This window comes from Symphalangus syndactylus, chromosome 10, assembly GCF_028878055.3.
Source record: "Symphalangus syndactylus isolate Jambi chromosome 10, NHGRI_mSymSyn1-v2.1_pri, whole genome shotgun sequence".
NCBI lineage: Eukaryota > Metazoa > Chordata > Mammalia > Primates > Hylobatidae > Symphalangus > Symphalangus syndactylus.
In genome coordinates this window covers 37,255,303-37,269,902 of record NC_072432.2, presented here as the reverse complement: position 1 = coordinate 37,269,902, position 14,600 = coordinate 37,255,303, and the positions used below count along the sequence as shown (strand labels likewise).

Genomic DNA, 14,600 nt, shown 5'->3' with positions numbered 1-14,600 from the left:
ACACTGGTGTGAGCAACTAAAGAATTCTATAGTTTCTCCAAAAGTGAAGGAGAGAAACCTAATAACTGATGGTCTGGAAAGGTTATCCCTTTTGAAGAAATAACTAGTTCTCTATCAACTTTTTTTGAGAGACCAAACTTTTATGGAAAAATACACAGTATTACTTTCCTAACCACTGATCAGAAAGACCAAGCAATACTCACATCAACTGCTTATTTTAATGTCAAATGTTTATTTCTATGCCATAGTTGCCTCAGCACAATTTGTAAAAGAAAAGAATCCAAAAAAATGAATTTTTTTTTAGTCAGGATATTTTCTCTGCAGTTATAAGAAAGAAAATAAACACCATGATACCAGAATCACCATTTCTTTCACATCATTCTAGTAAGTTGCATCTAAATATTTTCCTTGGTTGCCACTTTTTTTAGGATGGAGAAATATCCACAGGAAAAAATGTCTGAATTCATTAAAATAAACTTGGGATAGTCTTTGTCAGACTATATCTAGAACATCTTTGTTTGGGTATGCTATATCGCTAATTGCCATATTCTTATTATTTAATATAACAAACAGGCATACTTTATTATATAAAACAAAGTGCACTAAAGATGAACAATGTTACAAACAAACTGAAATTTGGTGTATCTTAAATCTTCGGGTGATTAGATAGTAGCTGAAGCGTGGGTATACAAATTTCTTATTAATACAAATGCAACTCTTTTCTGTGATGAAAATGCACTTAGTAGCCTAGTACTTTTCGCTTTAGCAGATGATAGGGCATCCAATACAACTGAAACAACCTGATAACAAATTAATTTTATTATTTTTCAGTAAAAAGGAATGCTCTGGTTTCTTAACTGGCTCCTTGAGGAAGCCGGAAGATGGCATCTGCTCTTTAAATAGACTTCTCTTATCTGATATGAGACACAAATCCACCAAGATTCTTACAGTGGAAGTAGGCACCACCCCTCAGATCACGAGGCCCCTAGGAAGAAGCCTGTGGAAATCAGCCTGTGATGTGTGGTGGTGGGCCAGCACCTAGAAGACACAAGGTGGTTGTGCACATAAATCCCTTCAGCGGACTCAGTGGAAGGATGAGAATTCTGTAAGTTCATGCACATTTTATTGAGTACTAATATAAAATGCTTTTTCTTTTTCATTGTTACAAGTGCATGCTTTGATTGCCAACATGTCAGAAGTCAAATTACAAAGGCAAGGCTTTAGGCTGTAGTGAATTACTTGGGCACTTATACAATTGTTAAAAAATATGAATGGACTTTTGTTGTTGTTTTCAGAATGAACCAGTTGTAACCCGTAACTGATATACAAAGGGAAAAAAGTGAAAAAAGTACATATTTTGTGGCACATGACAGAACAGAACAAAATAACTAAACTGTTATGACATTAACAGTTACCATGCATTTAGAGTTTCACATGTAACTACAAACTTATTATAATTTCACAAGGTTTGCTAAACATGCTAACCATCTACATGTGCACTGACAAGCTTATGTTAAAAACTTTAAAGAATACTCTCCCCTTTAGATTTTTTCAAAGCTTTTTTTGATTACAAAATTTCAAAGGCATTAAGCATTTTAGAGAATATAAAGTACGCCAGTATACATACATTTCCAGTATATGTCAGACCACTAAGCGCATTACAGTCCCATACAGGCCGATACAGCCATTTTTTTTTTTTCTTAAAAAACATGCATAGGCAGATTTTTTTTTTTTTTTTTTTTTACAGAATATAGATGCTTTATCACTGTACTTAATATGGTGTCTTGTTCACTATACTTAAAAATGCACCACTCATAAATATTTAATTCAGCAAGCCACAACCAAGACTTGATTTTATCAACAAAAACCCCTAAATATAAACAGCAAAAAAGATAGATATAATTATTCCAGTTTTTTTAAAACTTAAAGAAAAGATATTCCATTGCCGAATTAATAAGATAAGTGTTATATGGAAAGAAGGGCATTCAAGCACACTAAAGAAACCTGAGGTAAGCATAATCTGTACAAAATTAAACTGTCCTTTTTGGCATTTTAACAAATTTGCAACGTTCTTTTTTTTCTTTTTCTGTTTTTTTTTTTTTTTTTTTAAGACTGCCTAATTCAGTTTATAGCCATTGTCTGACAAGAGTAGCAAAACATTATCAATAAATAGTCCTTAGTTTGTACATCATTGTTAAAAATGTTTGATGATGTCATCCATTTTTAGTGCTGCGACTGTAAACGTACAATAGAGTAAGAAATTAGACAAAGTTTTCATGTCCAGTAACAGAATAAAAGGCCTTTCATTAACCTATCTAGAAGTCCCCAATGCAGTAGGAAAACATGTTCATTCCCCTAACATTGCAGTATATACTAGCATTAGCTTTCTTTTTAAAATTTTTTTCTCTATAAGCATTTTTAAAAGGCATACCCAAAAGAGGTGTTTAATCACCATCCCCACCAAAATATAGTTTATTATCTCTCTCCCTCTTTTTTAATGATAGTGTAAACTGAATCCAATTCCTGGCCCCCAGAGCAAATAAGCTACTGTCAGAGGCAAGAACATCCAACTGCTGATATGCAGCAATCCCCATCATGCCCTGCAGCTCAAAAAAAAAAAAAAAAAAAAAAAGTGAACAGGAAGTGGTCACTGAATATTGCTGCTATTACTGCCATTGCTGTCCGTGCCGTTAGTCTCTGAGGTGAGAGCCTTGTTGATGGAGTTAAGGTTGGCGTCAGAGGGCATGGCATCTCTGCGAGGCGGCATCCTCTCATTAATTCGGTCTAAGCCCTTGGCTTCCTCGAAGCTAGTGATCTTATGTTGTGGTGAAAATCCTTTGATAGCTAAACAGAAAATCATTAAAAAAAGAAAAACAGGATTATCCAAAGGAAAACAAAGGGCACAGCTGTTGCAGCAGGTGATGTTAGAGATTTCTCAGTGAGAGGGAATCCTTCAGTGAAGAACAAAGTGACGGGACCTGCACACCACACAACAGACTCCTTACCATACTCGGAGGTAACCAAAGGTTTGAAAACAGCCAATGTCTCTTGCCAACCAAAATGTCCTCTTGAAGTTATTAAGATGTAAGCATTTCTCCTGTCTTCATGAAAGTTTAGATCAAAGAAATCCAAAGTGGACATGTTAAGAGGAAAGCTGCTTTCAGGGACAAGCCTCTAGAAGCAGCATCAACTGGCCACATCATTAGCATGATTACTGCATCAAACATCTTAACCTAGACAGGCTGCAGCATGTCCCTCTTTGTATTCTTCCATTGTGCTAGGTAATGGCAAATTCAGTGGAATCAGTATGTCTGCTATACCTAAAAACCTAGCAAAGGGCTTAAAGCAGGAGCTACAAGGAGCTAGGAAAGGAATTAACCGGGGCATTTCCATGCCATCTCAGAATCCCAGAAAGAACTTCTTGACAAGCAACTCAATGATGACATGAAAAAAATGAAATTATAAACTCCTGTCTCCACTTAACTTTGGAAGCATGTGGAGTGAGTGACAAGGTAAGAGAAACTAAAAAAAAAAAAAAATCAAGAAGATCACTAGGTAGAAACGTATTGTCTGCCCTTCAGCAGTGAACAGGTCAAACTGATGTTCATCTGGTATCCATTACTGCCTAAATGAAAGAAAAACTCAGTAGATCAATGTAGATGTAAGTGATGGTTAAATAATAACAAGGAAAAAAATGCCTTTCACAATATTTAGCAAAAATGAATTGAACTGGTTTTGGTCCTATTCAATTAAAACATGGAATTCTCAAAGTGGGAATGATATTTGATTTTTTAAAAAAGTAATCTTTAGTGCGCTACAGAGATAGGTAAGGCATTTGTACAAAAACCTTAATGATTTCTTCAGTGAGTACACCAACTGGTGAGCTGCAAATAAAACACATAAATGGGGAACCAATGACATCAGTTTGCTTTACTCCCTGGTGAAGTGCAAGCCAGATATTTCAGGGCCAATCACCAATGCTCAATTGGGCTGCATCACCACGGCTGATTAAGGATAATTTCATGGTACCTTTATCCTCCCAACCTTATTTGGGGGAAAAAAAAAAAAGGAAAGCAGTTTCAAGCTGAAACTTTACCAGCCACTCCTACACAAATGTGCAGTGCCTTTTATTAGTATGGATGAGATTCCTAAAAGATATACACAGTTGTTTCAATACTCATTAAAAGATGAGAAATAGTTTTTTCCCCCCTCTGCATTTTAAAGGTTAGCATAATGGTGATTAGTCAACTGTGAGAGGAATAAGATGGGGAAATGGGGAAAGACCAAGGCCCAAAGCAAAGCTTGTTAATTCTTCTCTAATTTAGTAATAAATTGCAAAATAATAGAGCTGTCTAACGAGCACCCACCCTGAAAACTAACTCAATTATTTTGAAATACAAAAGAATAGCATGAGGTGGTACTCTACTGTTTTTTTTAGACTACTGTGAATATAATTTCATCATAACAGGTATAAAAGTTTGTCATCATCATTTATGAAATGATTTAGTTAATTTAAATGGTAAAAGTGAAATTTCTAGGCTTTATAAGCCAATAGGGTGGGAGTGTTAAAATTAAAAATCTAGCTAGAACAATGGATACTTCTGGAATGGGGCTCCATTTCTATTCATTTTTGTCATCCTGGTATGGAAGAATGTGCTCTGCTGTAGTTGCTGGTCAGACAATGGGTATTAGCAATTTACATTGGTAGTATACTTAACACAACACAGAGTCACAGAAACCACAGAAAACAGCCAAACTATCAACAAGAATGCACACTGCAGATTAGAATTTGCCAAGAGGAATAGAGAATTCCCACATAAATAGCAGTTTATTCGCTGCTATTTAGGAAGCAGTTGTATTTTCTCTTACAGTGCTACTGTTTCCCCTACCATATCCAAATCATGTACAAATTGGAAGAGTCTAAAGTGGCACTTTTTATATTATACCAAAGGACCATATGCACATAATTTTGAGAAAAACAAAAAAGTTACCTTGCAAGAACAAAATACAACTGAAGAATTTTGTTTTAAAGGGGAACTTCAAATTATTATTTTTGAAATTTCCAAAGGATATGGTATGTATAATATTTAAGAACTATTTTGATATGCAGTTCTCTTATAACTATATATTTAAAAAACAGTCAAGTAAAAAGCAAATACTACAGGGTCGACTCTACTGTCCTTGAGGAGTGCTAGAACACAGCTGGAGATGGACACTTGTTGATGTCCGCTGCAGCTCCTAGTACAGTGCCTGGCACAAAGCAGACTCTCAGTACACATTCATCAATTGAGTGCTACTTGATACTTGCTATTCTCATTATCGGCCACTTCCACAGCCACTAGATGCTTGTGAACTTTTTATAATATTTTGCTGGTGTTAATTCTCATACAAATACCAGTAGGTTACAATTTGATTTAAGATTACCAGAACTGTTCATCTCATATACAGCTGTCTCATGTTGGAATATTTTTTAGAGATACAAATTAATGTTGAACTACAACAAAGCACTATTTAAATGAACATTTTTTTCCTTTGGCTACAAACTTCTCAAGACTAGAATTAAGATGATGGCTATTTTTATTCTCTTCAGTGCTGCCTGAAAGTGATTTGAGGGAGGGACATGGTTCAGCTCAAAGATTATTATTTTATAAGCTACTGGTCAAAACAGCTGCCATAACCCCCACCCCACATCATTCAAAATATATAATCCTTTTGTTTTCTGTGATTATACTATTCATCATATACAAAAGTCAAACATAGCTTTAAGGGAAAGAAACAAACAAACAAACCATAGAAGGACATTTTCCCCTTTAAAGCAAGAACATTTTGGTTAATACTGAGCCACAACTGTTAGCTCAACACCCACACACTCTGTACAAGCTACAGCAAAAAAATGAATACACCCAGCAGAGCCCTTATCTGTTGCAGGTACAACAGAAAGGGGACTGGCCAATTTACCTTCATCAGCCTCAATAGCCTCAACAGTAGCTGAAGAGAAGAAAGGGGGTGCAAAATGAATGAGAAAAATGAGCAGAGGATTTTTTAACTCTAAGAACAAATCAGTGACCATCAAAGGAGCTAAGAGAACTAATGTTCCTATAAGTGCTAGATTCTGGCACAGACAACAAAAAAGAAATGCTAAAAACAAACAAAAAAAATGCCACAGAAATTATAAATTCAATTTATGAGCTGGATATGCCTATCTGAATTAAATGCTTTGGTTTTTGCCCACTAAATAAATAACAAACAATTAACCCTTTAGGAAAACACTTAGGAAAATTTCTTTTACATGGACTGAATTATAAGAGATCATGTAAATCTCAACTGTGCTTCTGACTCACACAGAATACTATATAACCTCTGCTATGCTTGGTGATTTAGTTTTAAAATGCCAGACGAAATGGCAGAATTTGAAGCAGTGCCACAGTATCAGTGGGATCATTCACACTATTTAATATTAAATAGCACTATTTCCTGATGTGATGGAAAAGCAGGGAGATTCAAATTTAAAGGAAAAATAAAAGTCAGGGTGTCTAAGGCGATAATGCATGTGACTCTTTAAAGCTAAACACATCAGGCATTACTAGATTTGGGGGTCGGTGGGTAGGAAGAGGGTGAAGGAAAAAGAAAAAAGGAAACGAATGATATAATCTAGACTTCTTTTTCCAGCAAACCCAATTATGTTTTCTTTTCCATAGTGGAATATCCTTTTTGGAAGTAAAATTCTTAAAATATTACAAATCAAGTAGTAACGTGCCAGTAGTGGCAATAATTCTATCAGCATTTTAAAGAATAGGCAGCCTAAATACTGAATATACAGAAACAGCATATTTCAGAGGCAGAACTTGAAAAGCCCACTGCTTTATCAGCAATTTTTGTAATAAGGTTAGGGTCTAAACTTTCGCTATGTTAAGTATATGAGTCTTTCTATGTTATTAAGGTTAGTTTATACTTCCCTAATTAAATCTTAAAATGCAAAACTTCTCTGTAACTCCAAAATGTTTAATATTAAAATTCTACCCCTTGACTTTAATTTGCATTTTTCTTATAATTCAAGATTTTAAAACTACAGCAACTGCAAAATGTGCACTATAACTTACTTATGGTGAATTCTAGATTCCTTATGATAAAAATGGAGAATGGTTATCACCATGGAGAGAGAGTACATAGCAAAGCTCTAAGTAGTTTACCCTTTTAGACAAATTGAAGGGCATCAGGCAATACATTTTGGAGTTGTATCAATATATGTGGTTTAAAATATATAGTAAGTTTTCAAACCCATATAGAAAGGTTCCAACCCGTATGTCTTTTATGTGTATGTGTGTTTGTGTGTAGGTTCAACCATAGAAAAACACAAACCAATGGATTTAAAATAAAATAAAACCGAATAACCTAAGTAAAAACACAAGTGAAAATCTGGAAATGAAACAAAGAACTGGAAAAACATAAGTAATGTAAGTTTAAAAGTAAAGCAAAACATCCAGAATCACATCAGCACTGACATATTAGAACTATGTACTGCCCACTATCAAATGTTCTAAAGCAAATGTTAAATGAACACTATTAAATGTGTTCTAAAGCCCACAGTTTCTGATAATACACTTGCTGTGCCTTAAAATGTGCTTATCAGAAACTAGATTTCAGTCAGTTAGGTAGATGGTACATTTTGGACATGTAAATGATCCATTTATGCTAATGTTTTGGTAAGATATTTAATTTGGTAGAAAAGCTTTTGTGTTTTTTTTTTAAAGTTGTTCAAATAATTCCTAGCTGTAAATTTAAAGGGGACGTTTACTTCTCAATACTATGTATCTTCCTACCTTCATTTAAAAATTTTTGTCTTTTTGTAAAAACTCAAAAGACACTGATTTGGAATATATTCATCTGAAAATAAAGACAATTAATGTGATGCAGCCATGATGTGATCATTCAGCAATACTATATTCATGAAGTTGATCATTACTCTTCATGTAGACGTTTATTGAATAATATAAATGAGAATAGTGAGTCTTCTAGGTTGAAGGGCAGGGACAGAAAAGAAAATACAAAAAAGATTCAAGGAAAGATACAGGAAAATAAGCAAGAGGCCGAGAATGTTTTGAAAAATGTTATAGCATATTTTCATTTTAATTTTTTTCTGTTGAAGCCTCATCTAATAGCAATTTCCTATTGTTAAAACTGTACTGTATGTAATAATAATAGTAGTTAAAATTGGTAACAAATGTAACAAAAGTGAAAGAATATATAGGACTGTGCTGCTAACATGGTAGCCACTAGCCTCCTGGCTTATTTAAATTAAATTTAATACAAATTAGATAAAAGAAAACATTTAGTTTCTTGGTTATATTCCCTATATGCTCAACAGTCATATGTGGCTTCTGTATAGATACAGAAATTTCCACCATCACAAAGAGCTCTGTTGGACGGCACAGGTCTAGAAAGCTACACTAAAATTAACACAAAATCTGTATTATAAAGGAAATGTTACTCTCTTTTCAAAAATAAAATGTGGTTCTACTCAGTCTCTTGTTTTCAATTGATAAATCAGAGAAAAGACACAAATGGCTTCCAATTTCCATTCAAGAGGATAATGAATTCATCTCCTTAAAATCTAGACTTACAGATATTTTAGTGTTTGTGTGTGTATGTGTTATCTCATAAATTAAACAAACAGATAACCAGAAAACTTATTAAAAATGTAATTAAAAAGTTGTTTTGGAAAACGGAGTGGCTCAAAGTAGTCAAACCTATTGTGCATGTAGGCAACCTAAATGAGTTGTCCCGTAGCTAGGCTGAATATGTAGATTAACATGTGAATGAGGGAATGGGGGAAAGGTGGAGTAAAGACCACATTCCAGAGAATGAGGGAGCTATTATATTGGACATGACTGATCAAACTGATTGGGGTTTCAGCCCTTCTGCCAGCTGAGAAGAAGAACTGAAGACCAAGACAGAGCTTAAATGAATGAATAAATCTTCAGGGCTCTAATGACACAGCTGACTGCGATGCCCCGGCACACAGTCATACCCATCAGCCTGCTTACCGCTTTGCAGGGTTTGCTTCCCTCCAGAAAGTACTCCGCTGGGGAGCATGCCAGTTGGGGTCAAGCCTTTCAGCGTCAGCACACTCTCACTCTCTTCTCTGGAAGGCATAATGAGGGGTGACATTAACTTTTAATTTCTTTTGTGAAAAAGAAATGACTCAAAGGAAAAAAATGCATATAAGAACCCACATTTCCCTCTATCTTGGCTCTCTGGATCTTTTTTAAAAATTTTTTTTAACATACTTCTTTATTTTAATTTATTTATATACTAGTAATGTTCCATAAACGATTACTACAATAAAGTTTACATTATCCAATTAATTAGGGAGGTTCTGTTTCTTTTGAGTATTGAAGATAGAGAAAACCATTTTGATTCTGCAATCAGGCATCTCAATACAAAGTGTTTGTTGTGCATTCTGTATGTTAAAAGTGAGCCATAGAGAATGCTGATGCTAAGTTTTTCAGCCAAGGCTCAGCAAAAATAAGTGGAAGTGATTTGATTTGACAGAATAAAAAAACAGAGCATATGGAGATTGAAAAAAAATACGATTTGTGGATTAGGGAATCAGGAATTACATTCAGTGGACTTTTAGAAATTAAGGAATTTAGTAATTTAGATGTTACATGAAAAACACATTAAATAATGGCAAGTAGCCAATAAACCTACTGGTAAAATTTCCCAGCTTTTTCTTTTTTCAGTCACTTTCCCCACTGATTTGCTAATATAAAATTATTTTCTTACTCAGCATGACAATTGTTTTACAATCAGTTTTAAGTACATCATTATTTTAATTATATTTATTAATTACTTGACACTATTAATCATTTTGAATTGTTAAACCCTCATAATTAAATAACCATGACTAAATAACCACTCACTCTTTCCACATAGCGATATTGCAATCCTACATAACCAGAAAAAAGTCTTTAAAATACAAATTGTATATATACACATATACACACACATACATATATTTGTGTGTATACACACACACACACACACACAGGGAAAGAGTTTAGTATGTAGAATTATCTACTCCAAATTTTTACGAAGGTGTCGCACATGACTCAAACAGAATTCCTGAACTTCTCCCCAAACCTGCTGTCTTCAACTCAGAAATTAGCAATCCCATCTTTTAGTTACTTAAGAGTAAAGGATCACTCTTTAACTCTTTTCATCCTAATTCCATATCCATTGTCGCAGCAAAAATTGAGGGCTCTACCCTCAAAATATTTCTAGTTTAACCAATTCTCACAAGGCTACTACCGCATCTCTTCTGACAACAGCTTTGTTGACATATAAACTTGGCACAGAATTAACCTAAAGAAGTGTTAGGATTCAATCAATCAATGGTCTTGAATATATTCACAGAGTTGTACAACCATCACCATAATCAACTTTAGAACATTCTCATTACCCCCAAAAGAAACTTCATACCCATTAAGCAGTCACTCCCTATTTCCTTCAGCCCTGTATCACTTCTAGTCACTTTCTGTAGATTTGTTTCTCTTGGACATTTCATACAAATAAAATAATACAAAATACAGCCTTCTGTGTCTTCCTTCTTTTGCTCACCACCAGCATCACCTACCTGGATTGCAGGAGCCTTCCGAATGGTCTCTCTGCTCCATCCAAGTCACACTCTTGCCCCCTCCTCCCACAGCTGTTCTCACTATGGCAGCCAGGGTGAGGCTTTTCATACCTATGCCAAATCCTGTCACTTGTGTATTCAGAACTCTCTAATGGCTTCTCCTCTCCTGATGGGTGAAAGGGAGGTTTCACAAAGGCCTTAAAATAAACAGCTACCCCACGCTCTCCTGTTCGCATCCATCTCTTGGTCAACATTTCCTACCAATGTCTACTTTCCTTAGACATACCCAGCACACTCCACCGAGGGGCGCTGCACTTTCTTTGTCATCCTCCTGCCCTGGCATCTGTGCGGCTCACTCCCACTCTGCCTTCTAATCTTTGCTCCAATATCGCCTTCTAAGCAAGAACTTCCTTAGGAATGCCATTTAAAATAATAATAATCCCTTTCTCTACTCTTTCTCCCTTTGTCTATTTTATTTTTATCTAAGGTACTTATCACCCCTGAAAAACGATGCAGTGTGTTTACTTGCTTATTTCTGGTCTCCTGTCCACTCCATTCCCCTCCCGCCACGCCCCCAACCCCTCCCCCAGCTAGACAAGCCTCATGAGAGCAGGGGTTCTTGTCTGCTTTAATCACTGCTGCAGCCACAGCACCCAGACTAGAACAGTACCTGGTACATAGCTCACATTTCAAATATATTTGCCAAAAATAAAACAGTAAAAGTTGAATGGAGAATGGAAATGTTAATCCATATTTTAGATTTCTGTATCCTCTACTGCAAAGTTTACTTAAAAATAATAGGTTTGAGATAATTAATTATTGTTTATTTTCATGCAGGTATTTCAAACTTTTTAAGCTTCTGTGGTCTGTCAAACCACTAGAGGTCCCATGAAGAAATATATTGAATGATAATATGATTTGGGAAAATTGGGAGTACCTCTAAAGAATGAACACAATTTTCCTTTACATTCATATTCAAAATATGGCTTTTGTCTCATGAATGATTATAATTCCTACATATAGAATCTTGGTGTCAAATCCTGTATTAAACATGGGACTCTGGCTGGGCACCGTGGCTCACACCTATAATTCCAGCATTTTGGGAGGCAGAGCTGGGCAGATCACTTGAGACCAGGAGTTTGAGACCAGCCTGGCCAACATGGTGAAACCTTGTCTCTACTAAAAAATATATAAAAATTAGTCGGGTGTGATGGCGTGCTCTTGTAATCGCAGCTACTTGGGAGGCTGAGACATGAGAATTGCTTGAATCCAGGAGGTGGAGGTTGCAGTGAGCAGAGATCATGCCACTGTACTCCAGCCAGAGCGAAAGAGTGAGACTGTCTCAAAAACAAAACAAAAAACAAAAAAACAAAACCCCCTCTAAAACATGGGACTCATAAAAAAAAAAAAATTACAACCCATAATGCTCTGAGAAAGCCAAGTAAATTATTAGCTTTTTACCTACAAAACTTTTCCGGTAATCTGAAGTATTCTTTTTAATCTTCAAAATTTTAATTTTGTACCAACAGTAGGAAGATCTTTTTGGGAAATCACATCTTTGTGGGGGTCACACTCAGGCTAACATTTCAGTCATAAGACTGATGTTGGGACATCATTTAACTTTCTTGGGCTTCAGTTTCCTTATCTATAAAATCACAACTGTAATTATGGGATTTCCATGAAGATTAAATGATACACTGTTACAAAAGCCCCAGCGTAGAAGATGGTCATTTTCCTTCCTTCCTTGCTCTTTTTTTCTTTCTTGTTCAACCACATTCCTTACTTCCCTTAATTGTGACTGCCATTCCTGCCTCACATGGAGGCCATGCCCTCAAAGGTTTCTAGCAGCTTCTTCATTTTTCAATTTCAACTCTCTCTGCTGAATTCTCATTCAAACTGATAGCTCTGCAGTAATTTCTTCTGATGACCATACCCTCCTTCCCGAAAGACTCTTTGCCCTAGGTGTTGTAATGCTTTTTTCTCCTGCTTCTCCTTCTCCTTCTCCTTCTCTGACATCTTCAGTTCCTAGGCTGATCTTTTTCTTCTATCTCCAGATCTGTGTTTTCTAATATGTAGGCCCCAGTTACATGTGGCTGTTAACCACCTGAGACATGACTAGTCGAATTAAGATGTGCTGTAAGTGTAAAATACACATGGGATTTCAAAGATGTAGTACAAATATAAGAATAGAATTAAGATGTGCTGTAAGTGTAAAATACACATGGGATTTCAAAGATGTAGTACAAATATAAGAATAGAAAATGTCCCTTTAATAAGTGTTATATTGAATTGATCAAATGTCAAAATGATAAAATTTTGGATATTTGTGTTACACAGACTGTATTATAAAAATTAATAATTTCTTTTGTTTCTGTTTCTACCCCTTTTACTGTGGTTTCTAGAAAATTTAAAATGACGGATGTGGCTCACATTTTATTTCTATTGGAAAGCAATGTTCTGAAGAATTTTTATTTTCCTCCTCTCACTTTTCATGCTATCCTTTAGCAAGACCATCAGCTTACACTGCTGTACTCTTGTCTCTGTGTTGTTTACTCTCGTCTGCATCTGTCTTTCTTTCTCTCTCTCTCCCCCTCTCTCTCCCTCTCTCTCTCTTTCTTTCTTTCTTTCTTTTTTGATGGAGTCTTGCTCTGCTGCCCAGGCTGGAGTGCAGTGCTGCAATCTTGGCTAACTGCAAGCTCTGCCTCCCGGGTTCATGTCATTCTCCTGCCTCAGCCTCCCGAGTAGCTGGGATTACAGGCGCCTGCCACCATGCCCAGCTAATTTTTTTGTATTTTTAGTAGAGATGGGGTTTCACCGTGTTAGCCAGGATGGTCTCGATCTCCTGACCTCATGATCCACCCGCCTCGGCCTCCCAAAGTGTTGGGATTACAGGCGTGAGCCACCGCGCCCAGCCTTATGTCTACATTTCTAAGCCTCGCCTCTCTCTGAACCTCCAGGGCAGAATTTCTAAGTGCCTCTACATAAATGCTCTGCCAAATTCAGTGCATCCTACTCTTCCCGAAAAATACCTGTTAGGTATTTAAATTGAAAAATACTTCCTCTTCTTTAGACAATGGCATCCTATCAATGGCATAGACTGGAACCCCTGTAGAATATTCTGGAATATTTCCTCTCTTTTGTAGCCTCTCATATAGGTAAGGGTTCTCATAGCCAACACTGGAAATCTATTTTGGCTAATTTTAACAGGAAAGAGATATATTAAAGGTATTAGAGAGCTCACAGATCCAGAGAACTGGGCTTCGATGCTCTGTAGCTGGGAAGAGTAACAGTACCTGTTCTTACTGTGGGGTGGGCTCCATGAAAGGCTTGCCACTGATGTTCATAGCCAATGCCAGAACTCATACTAATGCTGTGTAGTTAGCTCCCAAAATGCTGAGGTGGAAGCTCTTCCACTGCTGGTCCATGAGATTCCACACCTGACAGGACAATTGCCGTCCTGCCTTGCTGCGTCCTCATGATGCTCAATTTGAAACAAAGCCTTACTTACATGCATTTATCTGACTGGCAAACCCTAGGCAACAGGCTTGTATTTTATCTGCAAGGACTGCTGAAAGACAGTTTTCTGGTTCCCTTATAAGGTTGCACATTTCCAAAACGTAAGAAACATGTTGGGCAGGTATACCTGACAAATTTGTACCACATTCCACATTCATTAATCACGTCCTGTTTTCCCAAATTTCTTATATTTGTCCTTTCCTTTGCACTTCTCCCCGCCATAGCCTGGTCCAGCCTTTTGCTGGGATTACTTCAAAAGCTTCCTACATTATTTTTTAATTTACATTTTATTTTATATTTATTTACTTTTTTCGTTATCCATACGTCACCTTGCTAGCCAATCTTCACGTTGCAATTAACACGTATAGTGAAACATGGGTTAGAGCATGCCTCTAATCTCATGAAAATAATTCTACAACTCCTGATTGCCTACACACACACAAAATTA

At 36.2% G+C, this 14,600-nt stretch overlaps 1 protein-coding gene across 5 annotated transcripts in view; it reads right to left on the bottom strand.

Moving 5' to 3' along the window:
- Positions 1 to 212: 212 nt before the first annotated feature.
- The window catches only part of PPP3CA (protein phosphatase 3 catalytic subunit alpha), a 335,211-nt gene continuing 320,823 nt past the window's right edge, over positions 213 to 14,600 (bottom strand). For 3 of the 5 annotated variants that reach the window (XM_055296907.2, XM_055296904.2, XM_055296908.2), the window contains exons 12-14: positions 9,045 to 9,142; positions 5,959 to 5,988; positions 213 to 2,844 (exon numbers count right to left, since the gene is read on the bottom strand). In XM_055296907.2, the coding sequence (XP_055152882.1) occupies positions 2,648 to 2,844; positions 5,959 to 5,988; positions 9,045 to 9,142 (325 nt within the window). In that variant the 3' untranslated portion in view covers positions 213 to 2,647. The remainder of the gene's footprint in view (positions 2,845 to 5,958; positions 5,989 to 9,044; positions 9,143 to 14,600) is intronic. The other 2 variants (XM_055296905.2, XM_055296909.2) reach the window with 1 other exon arrangement.